The sequence below is a fragment of the Ictalurus furcatus genome, chromosome 2 (genome assembly GCF_023375685.1).
Source record: "Ictalurus furcatus strain D&B chromosome 2, Billie_1.0, whole genome shotgun sequence".
Classification (NCBI taxonomy): domain Eukaryota; kingdom Metazoa; phylum Chordata; class Actinopteri; order Siluriformes; family Ictaluridae; genus Ictalurus; species Ictalurus furcatus.
This window is the reverse complement of record NC_071256.1, coordinates 33,003,230-33,029,746: the sequence shown is the minus strand read 5'-3', so window position 1 is coordinate 33,029,746 and position 26,517 is coordinate 33,003,230. Positions and strand designations below refer to the sequence as shown.

The window sequence follows — 26,517 nt, the reverse complement described above, 5'->3', positions numbered from 1 at the left end:
CTACATCATAACTGATACAAGGAATTAACTTGTTTCACAGACGTTCCGCAACATTAAATGTAAACAGATAGCCCAAACAGATAAAGTATGGCATGTCACAATTCATTAAAAATGTCACTGTTGACAAATTGCTGTAGTATAACAGGAATAAAACACTTTGACGTGCTGTTATTGGAAAATAATCCGCCTCAGGATGGTCTCCGCTTTGTGTCGGGCTGCATCACACCACCCCTTCTAACAGCACACTCTAATGTTTTATTCCTTACGAAGTCAAATGCAATTATTTCTTTCAGAGGCCCGCTATTTCCAATACGCCTTACGTGAGACGTCAAGGCGAGACGTTCCGTACACTTTACAAACATAAAGGCGATTTTCACACAAGATGCTGTCAGCATTTTCAACTAAAATCCGATTATTCATACATAAATATTTTGCACATGAATTGTGTGTCTACCTCTGTGTGTGTTTTAAACTGCTTTGGCAGCATGATTATATAATTGACTGAAGCAGAGAGCTACAGTATTTCTGAAAGTCTAATTCACACCCAGGTAAATGGTCTGCACTTATATACAACTTTTATCCAAAGCGCTTTACACTGTGTCTCATTTACCCATTCACACACACACACACACCAATGGTAGCAGAGCTGCCATGCAAGGTGCTAACTTGCCATTGGGAGCAACTTGGGGTTCAGTGTCTTGCCCAAGGACACGTCGGTATTCACGTGGGCCGGGAATCGAACCCCCAACCCTACGATTAGTCGAAAACCCACTCTACCACCTGAGCCACAGCCACCCGAGCAGGCATTACTGCGAGCACCATCAGTATTGAAATCTAGAAGGTATTTTCAAGAAAATGGTGGAAAAATTTGTTTTCATTTTGTCGTTTGCCTGTAGATTTGTGAGAGCGTGCATGTGTGAGCATATGTATGTGGCTGGGAATATGTTCCATACATGAATGAGTGCATGTGTAAACTAGTGTGTGTGTGTGTGTGTGTGTGTGTGTGTGTGTGTGTGTGCGTGCATATATGTGAGCATGTAAAGAATGTGCCTGTGCATATGGTACCTGTGACATTCTCGGAGAGCGAGGAAATCGAGTCTGACCCTGAGGGAAGCAGAAACGAGAGAGAAAGAATAATTATTAGTCATCAAAGCACTGTAGGGTTTCAAAATTGTATTGTATTGTATTGAGTAGGAACTAAAGCAGGAATGAAATGAAACACAATGTAACACAGATGCTGAAAAAAAAAAAAAACATGAGCATTTCTTTAAAACTGCTTTGTGGCAATGTCTACTGTTTAAAAACGCTATATAAATAAAACTGCAATGAACGGAATATATTCAATTAGTAATTAACTGAGTTGCATCATAATGAAATACTTCTCAGCTTTTGTTTCTAGATACAAATGGATGCTATACAGTAATGCTTTTTTTTTGTTGTTGGTTTCCTTGCAGGAGAATTAGAAGTGTGAATAGCGCCATTGAAGCACCAATAAATGACATCCTATTACCTCTAGGTGAACTTCCGAGACCACCAGACTCCTGTGTTCACCTTCAAATCCCATTACACCATGAAAAGCATCTAGAACTGGTCCACGGGTCATCTGGTTATCATTACAACCCATCACAAAACGGATCGGATCCAATAAAACCCTTAAATGGTTTTTATAACTACTGTATTTTCAGCATGGCCGCTTTAAATAACAAAGTCACCCGAGCGATCTCACCTCTCTGAGGTTGTACGTGAGGTTGTGATGAATGTCCTCATTGAAGCGGTTGCCGTATTCAGGATAGAGTTCGAGGACCTCGCGCATTGCCCTGATACTGATGTACTGCAGGTCACAGTAGGTCAGAGCTTTCACATCCGCATTGGCTTTGATCACCTGATCCCGGCCAGGCAGGTCTGCTCCAATCAGATCTCCCTTACCTGCACACAACACCCAGAGATATTGTGCGTGCTGCAGTATGTTCTTGCTATGTTGCATAAATTACAATGAGAGACTGTACGACTGTAGACCAGTAGTGATGACCAGCTGAAAAACCCATGGGAGCTCATTACAAATAAAAACAGAACAGTGAAGGCATTCTTGAACTTTTCTTGCGGCAACAAATCAGCATGAGGTGAATTTAATGTGTTTACAGGGCTATAACTGAGCTCTCAAGAAGTTGAATGGCCTAGTTGGGAAAAAAAAAACACAGCAGGGTAAAATGCTAACACCATTACCGACTGCACTATACCAAGAAAAGTACTTGTGTAACATGGTTAGATGATAAGTTCCTTTGAATAGGTGAAATGTACTGGAACTATAGTGAAATTGCCAAGTGCTTTAAAAGATTAAGAACTCTAAATGTACTCTTCTTCTGGGGCATGGTTTATGCACATGGGTAAGAACGAGAAGCCTGTGCCATAACCTGCTGAACCGCTAGAGCGCCAATCTTGTAGTGACTAATAGTGACTGGTGCTCCTTTAAAGTGCACCTATTGTGGTTTTTCAAATATTACCTTTCATGTAGCGTGTTATAGAGCTGTTTGTGAATGTAAAAAAGTCTGCAAAGTTTCAAAAATCTAAGCGCACGACAAACGGAGTTATCGACTCCCAAAAGAAGGAATCGATTCTGAACAGCTGAAACGAGTCGTCGGTGATTCCAGACTTTACTTCCTGCACTAACCTACGTAGGTTTATAACAAAAAGCCCCGCCTCTGATCTTCATCACCCGCTCGCTGACAGACGGAGCTGAAACTCGTTATGGTAGTGGGCGTTTCCTTTTTGAAACACGCTGACAGCGGTAGACCAATCAGAACAGACTGGGACATCTGACCAATCAGAGCAGAGTATGCTCTCTGAAAGGTGGAGTTTAGAATGAATCATTTAGAACGGATCATTTAACGAGTCGTTTGTGACTCTGGGGGAAAAAAAGTAATGCTGCAATTTATATTATGAGCACGTTAAAGTGTTTTTGGACCTTGGATGAATGTAAATCTATTACATGAGACCTTTAAAACAAACTGAGACACGTTTCAAAACCATAATAGGTGCGCTTTAAATAATTTATTAAATAAACTGGTGTTATGCTACGAGACTATCATTGCAGTAAACCAAACAATCAAGATAGCACAACAACACTGTCATTTAAGGGTGCTTTTGTAAATTTGACATTGGTGACCCATTTCAGGCTCCGTCCTCCAGGAATTTCAATCCCCAGAATCCCTCACCAACAGCCACACTACTTCTTTGTATATATTCCATTCACTGGAGTTTGTCTCATGGCTTGTTGCCTTCATTTCTAAGCATGTACTCACTTGGTTTTTTTTTTTCTTCTGTAAAATCTTTATACAGAATTTTTTTTTTTTCATTCAACCCCCCCCCCCCAACCAACACCCCCTTTTCCCTGTCACCTAGTTAGTGTTCATTAGGGATTAATTCACACACTTAAAATCTGTATCCTGTGTTTATATATTTCTGTAAAGCTGCTTTGAGCCAATGTCCATTGTAAAAAGCGCTATACAAATAAAATTGAATTGAATTGAATTGAATATTGTAAAGTGTTACTGAAAAAAAAATTTAACCAAATTAGCCCAGAACAAAACCTGAAAACCTGGCAACCCTGTCATCTAGACTATCGTGTCCAGCTGGGATACAGCATACAAAGAGGGAAGATTTTAAACCAGTTGGATGTGCTGGCATCTCCACTGATGTCAAACCCCACCCAATCTGCAATGCCTGATACACTCATACCAGCATTACACACACACACACACACACAACCATGTCAGTGAATAATCCACGACCCAAATAATATCTTGTCAGGGCATATGGACAGGGTATATGAGAGCTGACAAATTGTGTATAACACCAGATGGCTACACTCATAATTGTAGACAATTGTGCTACAAAGTTACATATATGGTATACTGTATATAAATGATAAAATGACCAGTAAGTGTAAATACAAAGTAGGTGTACCTAATACTGGCACCCGAGTGCATTAATTATAAAAATAATAACAACAATAGCAGGAACATACAGTATCTGTACTCTTATCGAACAATTGCTAAATATGACTTACCCAATATGGCAAGCACCATCCCATCCTTAAGCACCTCTAGGGATCCGGAGCAAACGAAGTGATGAGCATGTAGGGCGTCTCCGTGCCGGATGAGATATTCACCTGGAGCGCAGAAAGAAGTCTTGATGTGCAGGGAGAGCGAGCGCAGGCACCCTCTACTGGCAGAGGAGAAGAGGGGCAGCTGCAGGATGTCCTTGTTGAGGTGCATGGCGATGTCGGCCCGTAACTCATCGGGGAAGTCGTGCAGTAGCTGAAAGAGAAGGTTCGCGCAGAAAGACAAATACAAATACACCATCGTCATCATTAGCCTCCTTAGTAAATGCTCCACGACTTCCTTTCTAACATAGGATCGTTTCCTTTCTCAAATAACATACTGACACCTTTTACATTCATGACCCAACACTCAGGCTAAAATCAATCGACTTGACCTTTTAGCATTCACTTATCCTACTGCAGCGTAAAGAAAATATAAGAAATCATAACGAGTTTACTAGTACATGTAGCTCATAATATATCTACATGTCTAATTCTAATGAAACACATGCTGACCCTGGAGGTGCAGTTATACTTTAAAACGTGATCTTAAAAATCACGCTAACAATAGCAAAGCACCACGCTAGCAACAGTTGTCAGGAGACACAGTGTTCCTGTGAGCTGTCTGAAGTGTGTTTGCTGTTTTTCCCCCCCTTTAATCACTGAATAAATTAGTACGTCTGCAAAGTGTAAATGAGAGTCACCACTTTCTCCCCCTCCCTTTCACCTCTACTTTTCTGTGCTAGCTAATTAGCTGTGCCATCGTTTCACTGTGGGCTAACCATCGAGACAGCCTAACAAAAGCTGCTATTCGGTGAAGACGAGTTGAATGGTAATTAGCAAAGTGAAGTAGTTGCGACCCATATTTCACGTGATATTTCTGATACCGAACGTGCCAACATGGCACCTACTTTGTGAGTGCCTGAGTGCGAACATATAATCAGATATGCTAGAAAGGAAAAGGAAGGAAATAGACCTATATTAACGGTACACGACTGAAACTCAACAGGATTGCATCCTGGGTTTTAGGTCTTAAGAGTACGTCTTAGTTAGTAGCAGATCCTTGAGGATCCTGAAGGATTTCTAGGTTGTCCTTAGCTTTGTATAGCTAGAATAAAACGTAAAAATGATTGTTTTCAGACAGAGAGTGAGCACAAGTATATAGTTTTGGTATTTGTCGATAACGAAACCCATACTGATGCATAAAATGATTAACCTACTTATGTATTAATTAATCAGGAACGCCACGGAACATGTTATTTAGCACAGTTTATGTTTCCCTGATTTAAACAGTAGCCATTAAAGCGTGTAGGCTACGATACGAGGCTCATTCTTCATAGCGCTAGCTAGTTGATTTAAGTTAGCTAGCTACATTCATTCAGTTACCTTAGGTCACAGGTTTGATTGATTAGGGTTGCGGTGGAGACTAGCACGTTTTGCTTCACTTCGAAAAGGTGTCTCTATACAACTGTAAGTAAAATCCGTTTTTGTTTACACTGCTTCAGAATGGTCTATGGTAAATGGTCTGCACTTATATAGCGCTTTTTTAACCTTCGCGGTTCTACAGTAGCGGGTCTACACTTATATAGCTATTTTTTAACCTTAGCGGTTCTGCAAAGCGCTTTACACTGTTTTTCATTCACCCGTTCACACACACTCAAACGCCAATGGTAGCAGAGCTGCCATGCAAGGTGCTAACTTGCCATTGGGAGCAACTTGGGGTTCAGTGTCTTGCCCAAGGACACTTCGGGATATGGAGACACGTGGGCCGGGAATCAACCCTACGATTAGTGGACAACCCGCTCTACCACCTGAGCCACAGCCGCACGCAGAATCCCTTGTTGTCAACCACCAATAGTGATTGATTGTCAAGAACAACACACTGAGTTGAGAGCTGTTTTTTCACTCAGCTAGGCTTATCTGAGGACAGTTTTTCTCAGTTAGCCTTCCGCATTCTCATAGCATACTGCTAGTAGTATCCTCGTGCTGAGTTTTATGTTGAAAAGGTTTTATCAGATCGGTTTTATTGTAGAAAAATGCTGCAGTTCCTCCTCTTGATATTTTCACAGTGCACAGTTTGCAGTCTGCTTTGCTTTGGCTGGCATCATTAGTCATGAAATATGTCCAGATTGCTGTCATGTCATGTCATCTGTTCATTAGCGTACCAGCGTGAACTAAGCTTATGTCTCAGAGTATCACCTGGTATTTTGGTATCAGAGCGTTTTTTTATGAGTATGAGTAATCGAGCACAGCGTCAGACCGATACTCAATACTAGCGTCATTATCGTTGCAATCCTAGACTGGATCACTTGGAGGACTGGACCTAAAACCTCCGTGTGGGTTCTCTCACCTCATTAGCATTGATCCCGTTGGTAACTGACCAAGTGGTTTGGAAGTACTCCAGCATGCGCTGCTTTAGCTGCTGAGGCAGACGATGCACACGGATAAAGTCCTTAAGATCCTTCATGCGTGTATGGTAGAGGGAGCGGCGTGAGTACATGCGCTGAATGATGGCTGTCACGTTGCCAAACACCACGGCGTGCATCAGAGCTGTGAGAAGCGGAATGAGATAATTCACTGCTAATGGAAGACAGCATATGAATCACACAGAGATGTGTAATGAGACTGGTACTGAAAACAAAATTTGTCGATTGATCGATTGCTTGTCTAACAGCTGTTGACTTATAACCAGCTTCAAAGCAGAGAAACCATTTCAGATAATGTACACACCTCCGATGAGCATGGTGCAGATGGAGAAGATCTTCTCGGCATCTGTGTTGGCACAGACGTTGCCGAAACCCACGCTGGTCAGACTGCTAAGGGTGAAGTAGAGAGAGGCGATGTAGGCGCTGCGTATGGAAGGCCCGCCAACTGTGCCATTTGTGTAAGGAGTCTCCAAGCGCTTCCCCAGTTCCTGCAGCCAGCCTGGGAGTGAGTCAGACCAAAGAAAAAAGACTTCAGTACAGTTCTGGATATTTGCATTAATATGGGTGACTTTTAATAATAATAACGAGTCTTTATTGATCACATTTACAGTGAAATTCTTTTCTTCGCATACTCCAGCATGTCAGGAAGCCTGGGTCAGAGAACAGGGTCAGCCATGATACAGCCCCTGGAGTAGAGACAGCTAAGGGCCTTGCTGAAGTGCCCAAAGGTGGCAGCTTGCCAGTGATGGGACTTGAACCCCCAACCTTTTGATCAGTAACTCAGAGCCCTAACCACCAAGCCACCACTTCCCCCAAGCCGCCACTTATTTCCATCTTGTGCTCCATCGTGTACGGACTTGTGCAAAATCTTATAAACATTACCCTGCTACATGTCATTCTGCAATCAGTGGGGCCGCAAAGAGAGGTGCAAGCACCAATATCAGATTTGTTCTTCTAAAATGAATTGATAAGTGCTTGACAAGTGTATAAGTGCATAAAAGCCTTAGTTTAATAGAGTGCTGAAGGAATGAGTCCTAAAACCTGGAAATTCAATTCAATTCAATTCGATTTTATTTGTATAGCGCTTTTAACAATGGACATTGTCTCAAAGCAGTTTTACAGAAATATATGAATTCAGAATATAAATGTTAAATGTATGAATTTATCCCTAATGAGCAAACCGGAGGCGACGGTGGTGAGGAAATACTCCCTGAGATGATATGAGGAAGAAACCTGGAGAGGACTCAGAAGGGAACCCGTCCTCATCTGGGTAACACTGAATAGTATAATTATAAAGAAATCCCTTCTAAAAATGCGAAATTAGTTAGCAGTTTCAGTTTCAGTTCCATCGTCTGGAAATCAATGGGTTTTTGGAATGGGTTTTTTGGTTAAATAAGGTCTGAGGTTAAACACAAGCTCAAGATATTTTCACGTTTTATTCTACAACATAAAATACATCAGTAATACAAATCGCTCGTGATTTTTTTTAAGCTTTTGAAAAAGGCGGTTGCTAACAAGTGGCTAAATAGGACTATAGAGGTTCTCAGAGACATTAAACGTCATCACTCCGAACAGGAAAACTCCTCTACTACAGCCTCGTTGTGTTTATAATCGCACTCTTGCAAACTATTCTACCTCAGAGTTTCCAACTTGTACCTTTATCAGTTTATAGTATTTTCCAATTGTAGTGCTTTTTAAATAAAGATTGAAAGAGTTGTCGGAAGCTTAGTGGTGGTGACGAAGTCATGCGACCGTCGTGTGGTTCGTTTAGAGCCTAACATTAGCTTTTTACTTCTGCCGATTGTATTTAGGCTTCAAAACAAACAAACAAACAAACAAACAAACAAAAAACATGTAAGAATCATAAACTTTTGTTGATCACAGAGTTTATTTTCCGCAATAATTCAAACGCCAATGGAAAAATCCTATTGGATTGTTGTCTAGGGAACCAGGGTGATGCTAACTTCTGGGTTGGCCTACAAAAATACGTCAACCCCGCAGCACTCTATTGTTGCACCCTTGCAGCCATGTTCTGGTTTGAAATGTTTGAAATGTGCTTACGGATGTACTGTAGGGGAAATTCGACACTGGTACATAACTCCATTTTTAACCAGAGTCTAAAGGCATAGTTTGTTCTCCAGGCATTTTATCTTAAATATGTATCTAGAATTGTAATGTGCAAACGATTATTTCCATACAGTTGATCTATTCTCATCTTGTAGAAGCTTAGGCCGAATGTAATCTTGGTCTGATCAGTGATACTGACGGAACAGATGGCATGCAAGATTGGAAAGGTCTCAAAGATGAGCAAATAACAAGTTAACGTCTTGTCCAGACTGTTCGTCTTACGCAATGGATAAGGTCAAAAATGCATCATTTGTAGACAGTATAATAAATAATAAATGAATCCACTAATTTGTGGTTGTTTATTGTCCAATTTAGCATGATTAAATATGACACTAAATTCGTTCCAACAGCAGAGATAAAAAATACTTGATTCATTTGTACTTTGTAAATGTAAGATACATAGACGGTAAAACCCGGATAGGTTCATTTAACTCAAACAATTTGAGGAAACTAATGACCTCAAAATGTTTATGTTGATAAATCAATTTCTTTAAACCAAATACACTTATTAAATATTTCCAAAAAATTTTTTTTCCTCAAATTTTTTGAGTTAAATGAACTTATCCGGTTTTACAGTGTATACAATTACATTTTGCATGGCAGTGTTTTGGTTACTGAAAATGTATTGATTTGCTAGTGAATTTAGAAACCAGCTAGCTACAGTGAGCACAGCAAACACAACATTTTAACTCAAATGTTTTCAAGTTCCAACTTTTTGATTATTTATATATCTACTGTGTATCTAATTTCTGTATTTTATTCATTATCTTTTTAATGTCCTCCTTATCTCTTATTATGCTTTTAGCTATGTAAACCACTTCGAATTGCCTTCGTATACAAAATTTGCCATATTGCCTTCCATTCCATGCCTTCCGTGCCATATTGTCTTGTGTAGAACCCTGAATAACGGTGGCTTGTAAGAACAAAACTGCATACCAAAATGCAAAACCAGAAACACAACAACATAAACGAAAACATAACGAAACCAAAAACACAACAACATAACTGAAAACACGATAACAAAACCAAAAACACAACATAACTGAAAACACGATAACAAAACCAAAAACACAACAGCATTACCTAAAATATTATAACAAAAAGTTGTCAGTTACAACCCTGAACTACGGTGGCCTGTAAGTATAAAAGTGCAGACCAAAATTCAACTGCTATACCAAAAACACATCAGCAACATCAAAATGACAAAAATAATATCAAGCACACAACAACAAAACCAAAAACACAACAGCAAAAACAAAAAAACCTTAACAAAACCAAAAACACAACAACAAAACCAAAAACACAACAACAAAACCAAAAACACAACAGCAAAACCAAAAACACAACAACAAAAACAAAAATACAACAGCAAAACCAAAAACACAACAGCAAAACCAAAAACACAACAGCAAAACCAAAAACACAACAACAAAACCAAAAACACAACAGCAAAACCAAAAACACAACAACAAAAACAAAAATACAACAACAAAACCAAAAACACAACAGCAAAACCAAAAACACAACAACAAAAACAAAAACACAACAGCAAAACCAAAAACACAACAGCAAAAACAAAAACACAACAGCAAAACCAAAAACACAACAACAAAAACAAAAACACAACAGCAAAACCAAAAACACAACAACAAAAACAAAAAAACCTTAACAAAACCAAAAACACAACAGCAAAACCAAAAACACAACAGCAAAAACAAAAAAACCTTAACAAAACCAAAAACACAACAGCAAAACCAAAAACACAACAGCAAAACCAAAAACACAACAACAAAAACAAAAACACAACAACAAAAACAAAAACACAACAGCAAAACCAAAAACACAACAGCAAAACCAAAAACACAACAGCAAAACCAAAAACACAACAGCAAAACCAAAAACACAACAACAAAAACAAAAACACAACAGCAAAACCAAAAACACAACAACAAAAACAAAAACACAACAGCAAAACCAAAAACACAACAACAAAAACAAAAACACAACAGCAAAAACAAAAACAAAAAAACCTTAACAAAACCAAAAACATGACAACAAAACCAAAAACACAACAGCAAAAACAAAAAAAAACTTAACAAAACCAAAAACACAACAAAAACAAAAACACAACAAAACCAAAAACACAACAAACCAAAAAAACATGACAACAAAACCAAAAAACTCAACAAAACAAAAAAACATGACAACAAAACCAAAACATAACAAAAAAACACAACAAAATAAAAAACAGGACAACAAAATAAAAAAACACAACAAAACCAAAAAAACACACAACAAAACCAAAAACAAGACAACAACAACAACAACAACAAAAATACAACAGCAAAAACAAAAAGCACAAGAACAAATTCAAAACTACAACAGCAAAACCAAAAAACGCAAGAAAACCAGAAACCTGACAACAAAATCAAGAATAAATCAGCAAAACTAAAAACATAACAACAAAACAAAAACATGAGCATTTTAACACAAAGCAGAGGGCTTAGTTTTATTATTGAACATGACATGCTTTTTGGTAATTGATCGTGTATTCTACTGTTGCGTTTCTGGTCTTGCGCTCATGTTTGCGAATTCGCCGTTGCGGGTTTCGTCTTGTTATTGCGTTTTCTGACTCACTGTCGCGTCTTTCACTCGTAAAACCCTTCTTCCTGACTGTGCAGACACAACCATGCAGACGCACACATTTGCTTACCGATGTCCCAGGTAACCGGGTCGTTGCTGGCGAGCTCTTTGCGGCCGATGACGTACCAGACGCACGCGAGCCAGTGTGCGAGCAGAGCGAAGACGGACATGAGGAGCGTGAGCACCACGGCGCTGTACTGCGAGTAACGGTCCACCTTCTGCAGCAGACGCAGCAAACGCAGCAGACGCACGGTCTTCAGCAGGTGCACTAAGGAGGTCTGCAACACACCAACAGTGTGGATGATTCCTCAGTGCTGCAGACGCACATACACCAACCCTATCTCATGCAATGCGAACGCTTAGCTCATGTGAACGAGGGCAAAAATAAAAAGCTACGATCACTAACCCCTGCCCTTTAGCTTAACCTTTAGCAAATGTTATTTTCCGTATAAATTGGCATGGATTTGCAATAGTGAGAACATGTTGCATGGTCATATTGGGGAAACAAAAGTACTTCCTTCTATGCGTCCTAATTTCTTCACGTACAGAAGAATAAGGGAAAGAAGTAAGTAATGAAGTGAATGCCTGAGGCGAAGAATACAGCAAGGTCAAAAGGCATAAGGATGATACCTCCCACTCAAAAGCATGCTTTCATAACTACTATGTTTTACATGGTGAGAAACTGTGCACAGTATTAGTGTATTTCATTACTTTCCCCGACACTGGACTAGTTAGTATCACAGTGAATTATGAAAACAGCTGCTATTTACTCTACACTATATGTCGCTCTGCTTAAGGGAATATTTCATATTTAAATGTTCAACCTATTCTTTATCCTTTACCTACCTTATTATCTGGCTGTCGTCTATATGTAATCACCACTGTTACTCATTTCAACACATCTCCATGCACTGAGGAAAGACCTGAAGATAAATTTACTCCAAATTCACTTATAATGACTATGGGCAGTTGAGTTTTGTGAATAATAATGCACGATACGTGACTCTATAATATAGAACCTCTAGCCATCCATCCGTTTTGACGTCATCATACCTCTTATCTTACACAGGGTCTCATGGAGCCTGGAGCCTATCCCAGGGGACTCGGGGGACAAGGCGGGGGACACCATGGACGGAGTGCCAACCCATCACAGGGCACAATCACACACATTCATACACTATGGACGATTTGGAAATGCCAATCAGCCTACAATGCATGTCTTTGAACTGGAGGAGGAAACTGGAGTGCCTGGAGGAAACCCCCAGAGCACGGGGAGAACATGCAAACTGCGAACACAGGGTGGAGGCGGGATTTGAGCCCCCGACCCCAGGAGTGCGAGGCAAACGTGGTAACCCCTAAACCACACCTGCCTCCCCACACACACGTATATAACCATTACACTCTAATAATAAAGGTGGTCTTATAATGGTAAAGACATGACAGAAAGTCCTACTGTTGTTGTTTTCATGTAGTATGCAAATTTACAAGACCAGTACATTACAGTATAACGTCATTTACGCAGATCAAACAGATATGGTACACAAATACATACACATACACACATACACAAATACAAATTCTTTTATTCTGGAAAATAGTCCCGTTAATGAAAAACATGTAGAGCTTCATTTCCAAATGGTTTTGACTGAAGAATTCATGAAAGCATTCTACAAAAAGATTCCTGTCGCATAAATGTTTATTGACAGAATTCAACCACCCATAGCCTTCTATGAAAAGTACGTTCGGACTAAGCAAATGTTTCTCAGTACGGAGGGACGAGTTAAAATTCTTGTCCAGGCTAATCACACATACTCTACAGATGCAGTGGAGAAAAAAAAATGCAGGAGCACTCCTTTAAATAAGAATGTCTTAAAGGCATTGTAAATCATTTAAGGGTACCGTGGGACTAACAGTGCTTTGGATAACACGTCAAAAAGAACCGGTGAAACATTTATGAAGTTAATTTACGGTTATAAGAAATACCTTTAATTTAATCACTGACAAACATGAGCCAGATAATGTCAGTTGTGGAAAAAAAAAAGAAAAAAAAAAAAGAGAGAGATATAATTACCGGCACAAAAGCAGCTTAGTCACTTATGAACTCAATCCCCTCATCTACTACAGTCAATTTGAGCTTTTATTTTTTATTTTTTATTTTTTTTTAAAGAAGTTCATTTAGATATTGTTTAAGACCTTAAAAATATCACTCATTGCGTCAAAATTCAACATCAGTAACAATTAGTTACACACGTAAATCCCAATTTTCATCTGAAGCTCAATTTAAATGATATGGTTTGTAATTATACTGTGCAAATTTACACCAACTCACCACTGAGATGTTGAAGGCGTAGAGCAGGTCAAAGGGCAGGGCAGCGATGAGGTCCAGGATGAACCATGTGGCAGAATAATGAAGACAGATGGAGCGTGCATCATACACCACCTGCCCGGCTGGCCCCACGTAAGTAGTGCGGAAATTCAAGATGATATCTGCCGTGGATGAGGCATTACATGGTTATTACACATCTGTAAACAGCTTTTCGAGCTTTTAATGCCAGCTGCAGTTCATTCTATCCATGAAATTAGGCAATGAATTAAAGGGATAATCCGATATTTTGAAAGTCTAATGTCTATGTACTGCTTCTGTAGCATATGTTTCCAACAAGGATTTTGAACAAAAGAACGACAAAATATTTGTGAATGGAATTCAACAACTGTCCTTAGACTTTCATTACTGTATATCTGTTTCATATATGACTATGTTGCCATAATTATGAACTGAAAGATTCTGGCGTTACTGACCAGCATCTATATGGTGCTGTGCTGCGTGATGTGGCAATAGCCATTGAAAAATAAAGATATTCAATGTTGCTCCGTTCCACAAGATTGCTGAAGATTTTTTTTTTAGCAGCAATCAAGCGAGAACAAGCCATTCTCTGTACTGAGCACTATATATCAGGTAAGTTGGCTGACTAGTTACACTGGCTATGTATGATAACATTAGCTAGATTGCTATAGTGACATGTTTACTTACAAGTTTTTTAAAAACCCATCCTTAAATGACGTACTGATTCTCTTCTGTACTCTTGAAATCCTTCAAACTCTTGCCGTATATGGAGACGGATTGTGGATTGCATATTGCATATATGGAAATGTCTGTGAATGTTAGATTGGACAATTGGTGCATCCCAAATCGCAGACGTAGGCACTATTCTATGCCATTTTGTAGTATAAATAGTGTGTGTAGTGAAAATTCCAACAAGAAGAAGTACACTTCAAGTACCTGGATGATGCACGTATTCGACCAATAAAAACGAAGTGTGGAATGCTGGACATGTCATGCACTCAATGGTCGCAGCTTTGCTAATGCTGTGGACGAGTTGTGGGGCTAACAAATGCTGACACGGGGTAAGACATTTTTTTCAAGATGCCCGACGACACTGGTGGATAAGATAGCTTACAAATGGTGAAAGGTAACATAGACATAAACAGTAAAATGAAGAAATTAGGAAACGGCTTATACTTGCGGTTACTAAAAACCATTTTCCTGACTTTCATGAGTTCCATTTGAGAGTATACTACCCTTCTAAAATTCATACACTAGACAGTAGAGTACATAATGCATAGTGTAAGTGCAGAGTGTATTGTACATCATTTGGAACACAACAAAAGTCTGTGCTTACTTTACTATATATTTTATAGAGCCTGTGGTCATAAACTATGGTCATAAATACGGTGGCTATGAGAAATTGTTAATGTACAGTACAAAGAAATTCTTGTCCATGGTAATCACATGTATGCTACAGAAACAGTGAATAGAGGTTATGACTCTGGAGTAGCCCTTTAATGCTAATGACAAAAGTAAAGTCATTTCTGAACACAAGCTATAAATACCATAATGTGCTATTTCAAGATATTGGCGTGTATCATCTACCATCACCATAGGAGGTTCTTAACTGAATAAAGATTAGCGATCTCAGAGCAAATATTCATTTTGGGGCTTATCAAGGCTCAGCCAGTCCAAAAAAAGAGAAAGTGAGAGAAAAAAAAAACAATTAGATCAAGTAAAATCTAGTGAGACAGAAATCCCTGTAGTCTTTGTCCTCAATATCTTCAGCTTATGTCTTTATTTGAGCAGGGCTTATTAAGGCATTTATCTGGGTTTCCTGTGTGTGTGTGTGTGTGTGTGTGTGGTGAATTTGAGGCGAAGAGTTTAGGTGCAATCATGGCCTTTTCTTCACCTTATTTGCACGTTTAAGCACAACGCAGCTCCGATATCGCACTTTTAATAAATGGAACACAAGAGTGAAAACAAGCGGAAAAGGAATTATCAAAGGAAGTGTGTGGGTAAAACCAGAGGAGAAGTTTGGGTGGACACTAATTGCTATATGTGGCTGGTTAAAAGACATTTCCATGGGGTGTTGCCATGGTAATACATGTCAGGTGAAAGTCTGACTACCCACCCCTACCTCTACTACTCCCCCAACCCCCCAACCTGCCCCCCCCACACACACACACCACTCACCGAGGATGAAGAGCATCTCCACTGCTATATCGCTGACGATAGTGCTCCGGTAGGAGGAGTCACACTCGGGGTCTTCGTGGTTACTGTCGTCGGGGGCGGAAAAGCATACATTGTAAGGGACGGTGACGGCCACGTAGAACGTCGCTAGGAGGATTAACCAGTCCCATAATGCTTTGCAGACACTGTAATGGAGCAGGATGAAGCGGGACTTCTGGACTGACGCAACCTTGTATTCAGGGAGTGTGGGCTTCGGGAAAACATTCTGTTCACACACAAGACATGTTTTTATTATAGATTTGTATTTTGTATTATTGATGAGTGCTTTTTTTCTATACAAGATATTGGCCCCTATTTTCCTGTAACACAGTAAGCACAGGTGTAAAGCATCATTAAATATTCAGTAACACTTTATAATAACAGTACATGATCATCAAGAGAATCAGACCCTCTCTCACCGAACAGGCCACACTGATACTAGTCCAGGCTCTTGTCATATCAAAACTGGACTACTGCACCGCACTACTCTCGGGTCTCCCAGCCAGCTCCATCAAACCCCTTCAGATGATTCAGAATGCAGCAGCACGCCTCGTCTTCAACCAGCACAAAAGAACCCACATCACACCCCTCTTCATCTCCCTCCACTGGCTTCCTGTAGCCGCCCGAATCAAATTCGACGCCTTGATGCTCACCTACAAGACCTTGTCTGGAACAGAACCCTCCTACCTCAACTCTCTCCTGAAGGTTTACGTTCCCTCACGCAATCTGAGATCGGTTAACGACCGACGCTTAGTGGCACTTTCTCAGCGTGGCTCAAGGTCACTTTCCAGAACCTTCACACTAACCGTCCCTCAGTGATGGAATGAACTTCCAACCTCAATCCAGACCACAGAATCTCTCACCATCTTCAAAAAACAGCTAAAGACCCACCTCTTCCGTGAGCACTTACTAAACTAACCCCTAAAGCACCAACCCCCACATTATTTATATATATATAAAAAATTAATTTAAAAAAACTTCCTCTGGCTCTTACATCTCTACTCTGTGCACTTTGCTTCTCTAGAACTCGATTAAAGATCTTGTACAGCAGCACTACTTGTATTGTTCTCCGCTTGATCTATCGCTTTGCTTGTATTTCCTCATTTGTAAGTCGCTTCGGATAAAAGCGTCCACTAAATGAATAAATGAATAAAAGTAATGCAAATGATTAATCATGAAACTAATACATACATACATGTATTCATGTGTGAATAATGTGCCTCAACACATCATTAGGTCATATTGTAAGTAAGTGTTAATTCAGGTATAAGTGCATGATAATTCATGTACCGTTATTGTAAAGTGTTACCGTACATTCAGAGTATTTTCTTGACAATATGTGCAGAGGGTAACATGACGCAGGTTAGATGTAACACGTTATCACAAGGTGTTTTTTGCGTCATATCTGACCACATCAGCTTTTCTCACTCCCTTTAAAAACAGATCGTGTGCTGGAGGCTCAGCGCAGTGACACTTTAGTAATCAGGTGCAATTCGATCTCAATTGAAGAAATAAGTACACATGTACACAAGTACAAGTATACAATTGTACATATCTTCTGTCTTTTCATGTGTGGATATACTGTAACATTACCTCTGTTATGGCTATAAATAAACCGAGCCTGGTATTTCATTAGTTTTATTAGACGTGATTATATTAATGATCATGACACATCTGCTCAGCTGTCTGATTCACTTTTAATAACCACCACTCAGTTGCTTGTTCCTACGATATTTGTTATGGATTAAATCATTTAGTCAGTTACATTTAGTAGCTGGTTGAAGGATATGGAAGTGTGGGGGCATTAATCTCAGTGGAGAAGGCTTTTAAGTAGAGATGCCTCAATGTATCGGCCGATAAAGGCAATTTTTTTTTTTTTTTTGCCGCGCTGCTTGTGCTGAATTAAAGCACCAGCACACCGTTGAAAGATTAAAATGAAGATGAGTTGATAAAAAAGTATATATATAGCACAGAAAAATATATTTGTAGAGTAGTATATTTCATATCCAGTTAATGTTAATATATAAAAAGTTGATATTATATATTACCAGTTTGCTGTCAGTGATGAAGTAGAAATGCTTGTGTTTGTGGAGAGTGTGAATGTGAGACTAACAGGAGGATTTTTACAATTCAGTCAATGTTAATATGAATTAATAACATTCAATAAGTTAAGAAATCTTACTTTAATCTTCAGAATTGAGTTCATGTTAATTAGAGTAATGTGTGTTCTGTTTATGAGACCAGTTACTGTGAAACAACTTGCTGAAATGGAGAGAATAAAGTTTTTATTTGCATTTCTTTCAGAATTGTGGAATTAATTATTATTCATTTAAAAGAAGGTATAAAAGGCAGAACTATCGTATTGGTTATCGGTATCGGCCGATATCGCTCTGAATAATCGGTTATCGGTATCGGCGATATCGCTCTGAATAATCGGTTATCGGTATCGACCGATATCACTCTGAATAATCGGTTATCGGTATCGGCCGATATCACTCTGAATAATCGGTTATCGGTATCGGCCGATATCGCTCTGAATAATCGGTTATCGGTATCGGCTGAGAATTTTAGTGTCAGTGCGTCTCTACTTTTAAGGCTTTGCATGAAGCCAGGAAATATGGTTTGGGTCTTGTGTCTGTGCTAACAGGTGGTCAAGTTGGTGTAAATTTGTACCAAATTGGGTTTGAAAATCCCACTGCGACAGAATAACAGCAAAGACGTGTTAATATCTGACCATGAAAATACCCTTTTTCACTGGGTGAAAAAGGAGAATGCTGGGTAGTATGTTATTAAGAAGGTCCGTATCAAGACTGGCACGAACCAAGCACTCAGTTGATTCTCCACAACATAAAACGAGGAATATAACGGAATATGAATACGTTATTCAGAATGAACAGATAATGCGTTCTGAACAGATACAAATGCAGATACAAATAGGAGGCGCACTATTCATTTTTTTTAGAAAGCTTGACAGAAAGGTGCACAGGGCAGTTGGTTGTGACTCGAGGTATTCGTTGGGATCTCATGGGACATGACAAGAAAGTCGCATGAGTGGAGGCCTTTCTAGCATTTCTAGCTAGCATTTCTACTTCTGTCCCCCTAGCACCCCCCCAAGCCCAAAAAAAAACCAACCTTTCTGGTTTAGGCCATTCGCACTGAATACAGATATGATGCAGATGCAGATATTTGGAGTACTAAACAGATACAGTTGAGGTCATAACTTTACAGACGCCTTGCAGAATCTGTAAAATGTCAATAAAAAAAGGGATAATAAAAATTGCATCTTGTTGTTTATTTAGTCCTGCCCAGAATAAACTATTTCACATAACAGATGTTTACATATTTACACAAATGATCCCATTCAAAAGTTTACACACGCGTGAGTCTTAATACTGTGTGTCGTTACCTGGATGATCAACGACATGATGTGTTAATGTTTTGTGAGAGTTGTTCATGAGTCTCTTGTTTGTCCTGAGCTTCCCACTGATCTTCAGAAAAATCCTCCAGGTCCTGCACATTCTTTACTTTTCCAGCATCTTCTGCATATTTGAATCCTTTCCAACAGCGACTATATGATATTCAGATCCATCTTTTCACACGAGGACGACTGAGGGACTCGTACACGACTATTACAAAAGGTGCAAACATTCACTGATGCTCAAGAAGGCAACACGATACATTAAGAGCCAGGGGGGTGTAAACTTTTGAACAGGCTGATAACAGTTTTATATGATCCATGTTATTAAAAAAATATATATATTAAGATTTTACAGATTCTGTAAGGTGTGTGTAAACTTATGACCTCAACTGTATACCCCATAATTATTCGATTATGATCGATAGAGTACATATTTCATATCCATTATCTACTCAACATTCGCATTTAAAAGCGGTTGATTTGTTGTTGAGAATCGTGACATGACAAGCGGCTGACAGTTTTAGAAAGTGTTTAAAGTGGACTACCCAAAACTTACCAAACACTGGAAAGAAATGTCTGAAAACCTTTATATGATAACCTCTGTTACAGGATTTAATCAAATGAGTTGGTGGCAAAATACAAAAAGATCAAATTTCATCACTTTTCATGGCACATGCAAGCGTTTTAGAGTGGAGTTTTTCCAGTGATCAGTACAAAGGAATTAGAACAGAGTATAAAACTCATAGAAAACAAAATGAATCATCTTGGCTCTCCAATTAAAAATGTGACGTGACCCGTGAGACATGCGACACAGATCTCTGTTTCCAGCCGGCAGAGTGATGCACAGTTAGAAAGTAAGGTTAACTAAAAGACAGAACAATCCAATAATAAGAACGTCGCCATGGTAACTCACATTTGCCAGCTTCGCTTTGTTTCTATTGGTGAACTGACTGGTCAGGTGGTACAGGACGCTCCGCCCCTGCTCACGTGCGTGACTCGCGAGATGAGAACGGCTGGACTTCCTGTTCTGAGGGCCATCTTCTGACATTCCAGCAATAAAAATGAACAAGAGTACAATTAAAGCGGCGTGTAAATGAAAACCTTTTCAGGTTTAACTTGGTTGGTTGTTTTATTCAGTGCCATACCCTGCATCTTGGAGCAGTGGTGCGTCTTTCCGTACGAGTCAGTTATGTCTTTGAAGGAAAAGAGGAACAGCACTACCTCGCCTTTCTCATTCTTTATAGGCACAATGTCCAGCAGGCACCAGAACGAAATTCCTGAGGGTTAGGGTTCGGGTTCAACAGAAAGATTCATGATATAAGATATAATTCTTCTTCTTATTTAAAAAACAAAAAAAAACATTTAGTCAAGAAGCATGCTTACATTCATATTTGCCAACATAAAAAGAAACCAATGCTATAGTATATATATATATATATATATATATATATATATATATATAGAGAGAGAGAGAGAGAGAGAGAGAGAGAGAGAGAGAGAGAGAGAGATAGATAGATAGATAGATAGATAGATATAGATATAGATATATATATATATGCTCATATGCTACAAGAAATATTAACGACGTTTCTTCATTTATTTCAATACATTCTTAACAGTTCATGGTCATGCCTCCTTCCACATGACTCCGTGTATATTTACACACTCACATTCTCAGCTGGAGAAAGACCTTCGTCTGGAACATACATGGCTGAATTTTTTTTTCTGTATTGCCCCTTAACTGACTTGATGCAGCAGTTCTACAAAAAAGGTTATTAGACACAGGCTCGGAACCTCCCCCACTTTTATCCTTATAATATTTTATCCAAATTTAAATGAATGTTATATGAAACGCAAAGGTGAATGTTTGCTCATCTGATGTCGGGATAAAATTCATTCAAGGTTATACGTAATTAATCTTTTATATTAAAATCATTCCATAACTAAACGTTTTAACTAACTGAAATGCAATCGAGTGCATTTTTAAAGGAATCCTTTATTTGAACAAACCCCCCCCCCACACACACACATATATATATATATATATATATATATATATATATATATATATATATATATATATATATATATATATATTCAAATAAAATATTCAAATAAAGAATTTATAATACAGAAATGTCGACCTGAGAAGATCTCTAATCAGCGAATTAACTCAAAACAACCGCAAAGGTTTCCTGAGACTTTAATCTCTCGGTCTGGTTCAGTACACACAACAGCAATCACGGGGAAGATGAAAGTAAATGTTGCATTTCATTTGGAAATCAAGGTCCCAGAGTCTGGAGAGGAACAGAATCCAAGTTGCTTGAAGTCCAGTGTGAAGTTTCCACAGTCAGTGATGATTTGGGTTGCCATGTCATCTACTGGTGTTGGTCCACTGTGTTTTCTCAAGTCGAGAGTCGATGCAGCGTCTACCAGGAGATTTTAGAGAACTTCATGCTTCCATCTGATGATGAGCTTTATGGAGATGCTGATTTCCTTTTCCAGCAGGACTCGGCACCTGCCCACAGTGCCAAAACTACTAGTAAGTGGTTTGCTGACCATGGTATTACTGTGCTTGATTGGCCAGCTGACTCACCTGACCTGAACCCCATAGAGAATCTACGAGAGACACCAGACCCAACAATACAGACGAGCTGAACGCCACTATCAAAGCAACCTGGGTTTCCAGAACACCTCAGCACTGCCACAGGCTGATCACCTCCATGCCACGCCGCACCGATGCAGTAATTCCTGCAAGAGGATTAAAACTCCGACCGAGTATCAGCGCATAAATTAACATACTTTTCAGAAGGTCGACATTTCTGTATTATAAATTCTTTATTCTAATATTTTGAGATACTGGATGTTTGATTTCCGTGAGCTGTAAGCCATAATCATCGAGATTAAAACATAAAAAGGCTTGAAATATTTCACTTTGTGTGTAATGAATCTATACTATATGAAAGTTCCACTTTTTGAATTAGACTACGGTATATATAAAGCACAGGTTAAAAAGAGCACTGATCAAGACACCCAGAATGCTATGCTGGGATTTTGTAGATAGATATAAGAACACAGTTTAAAAAAAATTTTTTTTATATAAAACTATGATGGCACGATGAATGAAATCAGCCTTGTGATTGGGTAAAGCGAAGCATATGTGAGCTCATCATTGTTCCTCAATCCAACTATTCCTTCTTTATACTTTACATCTAAGTGTCCACAAAACCAATATTAATCTAAATCAATCATGGGTTTAGGCTCACTACCACTTTAAGAAAAGGTTCCAGAAATGTACTGTACCGTTCTTCCTGTAGTAGCGGACTTCAGCCTGGTATTCTCTCTGGCCTTCCAGAGTCTTCTGCACTTGCTGAGTCACTCTCTCGCTCGTTTCTTCTCCGTGGAGAAAGCGACACGTACACGTCTTCTTCATGACCTCGGTTCGTGCGAAGCCAGTCAGTTCACAGAAGCCATCGGAACAGTAGACAATAGGATAACCTCGACAGCCCTGCGCGTTTCCCAGCAGGAAGTTGCTGTCTAAATATATACCCATCAATATAACAGGAAAAAAAGTAAAAAAGAAAATCACATCAGACCTGTTATTCACATTTTTATCAGGTGATACGATCACAAATGGACAATCTTGTGGTCTGAGTACCATCTGATCACGATCACTCAACCCAATCACTCAAACCACAAAGATAGATCTCAGTGCATCTTTGACAACTAGAGTAAAAACTTTTTCCCAAGAAGAACTGTTACTTTAAAAAAAAAATGGTGAAAGTCAAAAATTCTGAATAGTGACTACCCCATGAAAATAAGTAGTGAGATCTCTCACTGCAGAATTTTATATTACTTCTTACTGTATTATATTTCATAGTTTCAGTCGCGTATCTTTTGCGCACTTTTCTAGCCACAAGCTTCACATGCTTCCTCTGCTTGGATCTCATCACTTCTACGCATACACGCTTTTAAACACTGTGATAAAAAAAATAAGATTTTTGGAAGAAGATACAGTCACGGCATTGAAAAACGTTCACAGCATCACAGCAATAAACTTCTTAAGGAGTTTTGTTACTGTCACGGTCTCGCCGACAGATGGCGCGGTGGCGACGACGTGCACGGACGGCTGGAGAGCGCGCGCGTGCACGTGCTTGAAGTGCGCACGGACGATAAGACTTTGTTTACAATGGACATGTGCACTTGTTTTGGTTTCTGTTCTGTCCCCTCCCTGTTCGGTTATTGGCGGAGGTGCGAGGGTGTGTTCTCAATTGTTACCAGCTGTCAGCGCTTAAGGTAAATGACATGAGTTATTTAAACCCCTTGCGTTGCTGCGCACGTCGCGTGGTATTAGAGACTAATAGGTGTAAAGAAGTTACATGTGTAACGCGCTTTGGTTTCATGTATCGCGCCTCGGCTCTAGTTAATGTGTATCTGTGTAAATGTGCTAAATGGTAGCGTTTCCATGATTTGTTCTAGCTTCGTGTTCCATGCCTTAGTTCTAATTCGATGATTGGGTATATGCTTAAAAGCTTGAATGGTGCCACGCGGTAATGTTTCCATGCCCTGCTCTGGTTTCATGCCTCATTTCTAGTTAAATGATGGATGTTTAAGTTGGTTAAATGTGGTAGTGTTTCCACACCCTGTTTGAGTTTCAGGTTTCTTGCTTCAGATCTAGTTTTATGTTTAGACCTTGTTTCTCGCCTCCTAGTACATTGACTTCCGTGGATAATAAAGACTTTACTCCTGCACTTACTTCCTGTCCAAGTCTTGTTTCGTAACAGTTACGGCCTCATTCTTGGAAACCGGCCTCGATTAGTGATATCAGACTTTCTAGCGAGTGCTGCCTTGTGTGAGCTACAAATTTGGAACAAATCCTCCTACTCATTCATATTAAAAAGGTTCAAACGTTGATTGTTTTGTTGTAATTAACATCATACTGCTTCACATAGAGAAAACATTAGCAGTAGAATTTATATAAACTACAGAAAATCAAAGCTGTCCTTTCCTGAGGAAAACAATTACATAATACACACTAAAAAAAAAAAAGAAAATCACAAGGAGGTGATATAATTGTTTGTATGCTTCCAATTATTTTTTAAAACATTTTTTTTTACACACAGTCATCAGTCATTTTCAGGTCATTCTCACACACTTTTTAAATGAAAGATTCTCAAACACGCTATTATCTCGGATCCCAAATGGCTTTATATTCCCCCACGTATTGGTGGAAAAAAAAATTTTGGACGTGGTGGGATTTGTAACCTTTTCCTCGTCAGGCTGAGCATCAACAACTCTTTTCTCTGAGGTCCTCAGAAATCTCCTTTCTTTGTGCCATGATACACTTCCACAAACGTGTGTTGTGAAGACCAGACTTTGATAGATCTCTGTTCTTTAAATAAAACAGGGCGCTCACTCACACCCGATTGTCATCCCATTGACCGAAAACACCTGACTCTAATTCCCCCTTCAAATTAACTGCTAATCCTAGAGGTTCACATGATTGGCCACTCACAGACATGTAATATTGGGTCATTTTCCTCAATAAATAAATGACCAAGTATAATATTTTTGTCTCATCTGTTTAATTGGGTTCTATTTATCTACTTTGAGGACTTGTGTGAAAATCTGATGATGGTTTAAGTCATATCTATACAGAAATGTAGGAAATGCTTCACAAACTTTCAAGCACCACTGGATGTGTAAAAGTTTTTTTTCGTTGTTGTTGCTGTTGAATGCCTATAATTACTCAGTAATTGATGTTATGAATATTTTAGCTCTTGCAGTTAATACCTTGACCAGCCGTCTCACCCCAATGAAAGCTTGGGGAGCTGCATGCGGATCGAACTCCTGGTTATAGTGAACTATTTGAATCGGCTTGTTAATTAAACAAAAGCAGCTTTAACAAACGTGATACTACATGTACTCATTAACATAAATGAGAAATGTCTTTGCATTTGCTCTGATCATTTATCTACCTTCTTGTGCTAATCCTGTTTCCTGCAGGTCTAAGCTTCTTACTTCATTAGGCAACAGAAACAGGAAGAAACCCAAATTGTGTGGCCATGGCAACTTCACTTTCAGCTAAACCTTAGCTTTGCTGCTTACACTATTATGTAAGACTGTAAGAGAGAGAGAGAGAGAAAGATTACATATAGAACTGACTGTTTCAAGAGTATTTCTCCAGCCTCTGGCGCTTTCTACTAAATATATCGAATCTGTTTCATTATTTTGCACGTTCATTCATGTATGAATATTAGTGCTTCAGTGACCCCCTTTTTCACAGCCTAGCACTCAGTTATGCTCTAATTTAAGTTCGCATTTATTTTCCAGTTAAAGGAAAGAGTGGCAGTTTAATCTGTGAGCAAGATTGATTCTGCTCTCACACAGATACCAGACTCAGAAGGGAACGCGTCCTCATCTGGGTAACACCGGATAGTGTGAAAGTAGAAGAAAGATCATTATGGTTTTTTAAATGAAGAGCAAAACACTTCAGGACATGTAGTTATAAGTTATAAATGATTGTCCTATAACACCATGCCCTGTTGTGCTTTATTCCTTACTTAACTCTTACAGCATTTACATAAACTGCAAATCTGAAAACCAAATTCCTACTGTTTCTTATAATACTGATAACCTCTCGTTTCAATCGATCAGAGGTTAGTCTTGCTGAGTCTCAGTATAAGCTGCGTCACCATTCACCCCAGCGCATCTTTTGTACACTTATCTGGCCCCGAGCTTCAGAATCTTGAAGGTTGCAATCTGATTGGCTCGACCCACCTCTTCCGTACCGAGAAGCAAACTTGTGACTTAATGAGCTACCTGGAGCAAAAAGTTCACAAAATCCCATCCGTAATAATTATAAAAGAGTGCTGTTTGAAAGAGTAAATAAGATATCCCAGCATGCTTGCCTATAGACTACAGGAAGAGGTCTGTGGCTGGTCATTTTTCATGCGGTCAATCACATGACATCACACTTATTGTGTGAAAGCGGGCAGGTCTTGGCATCATTTGGTGAAAAAAAGGCGCAGACTCTCTAGAAAATGCTAGAAACCAGTAACTATTTCCACGACTCAAGGTTAGGGTTAGGGGCGGGGTTAAGGATCATACCTTTTCTGGTGACTAATTCGTATAGAATTGTATAGAATGAACTCCAATCATAAAGCCGTTGATTTTTTTCCCCCCCGAATTTGTACAAATGTTTCACAAGATCGCATTAATGAAAGGACGTTTTTCATGAATCATA

At 39.2% G+C, this 26,517-nt stretch overlaps 1 protein-coding gene across 1 annotated transcript in view; it reads right to left on the bottom strand.

Annotated features, from left to right (window-relative positions):
• The window catches only part of kcnh4a (potassium voltage-gated channel, subfamily H (eag-related), member 4a), a 48,727-nt gene that overhangs the window by 6,165 nt on the left and 16,045 nt on the right, over positions 1-26,517 (bottom strand). Inside the window, exons 2-12 of the mRNA XM_053615506.1 lie at positions 22,575-22,808; positions 20,417-20,548; positions 20,185-20,312; positions 15,818-16,079; positions 13,625-13,782; positions 11,366-11,573; positions 6,830-7,024; positions 6,450-6,649; positions 4,067-4,316; positions 1,727-1,926; positions 1,051-1,104 (exon numbers count right to left, since the gene is read on the bottom strand). Of these exons, the coding sequence (XP_053471481.1) occupies positions 1,051-1,104; positions 1,727-1,926; positions 4,067-4,316; positions 6,450-6,649; positions 6,830-7,024; positions 11,366-11,573; positions 13,625-13,782; positions 15,818-16,079; positions 20,185-20,312; positions 20,417-20,548; positions 22,575-22,808 (2,021 nt within the window). The remainder of the gene's footprint in view (positions 1-1,050; positions 1,105-1,726; positions 1,927-4,066; positions 4,317-6,449; positions 6,650-6,829; positions 7,025-11,365; positions 11,574-13,624; positions 13,783-15,817; positions 16,080-20,184; positions 20,313-20,416; positions 20,549-22,574; positions 22,809-26,517) is intronic.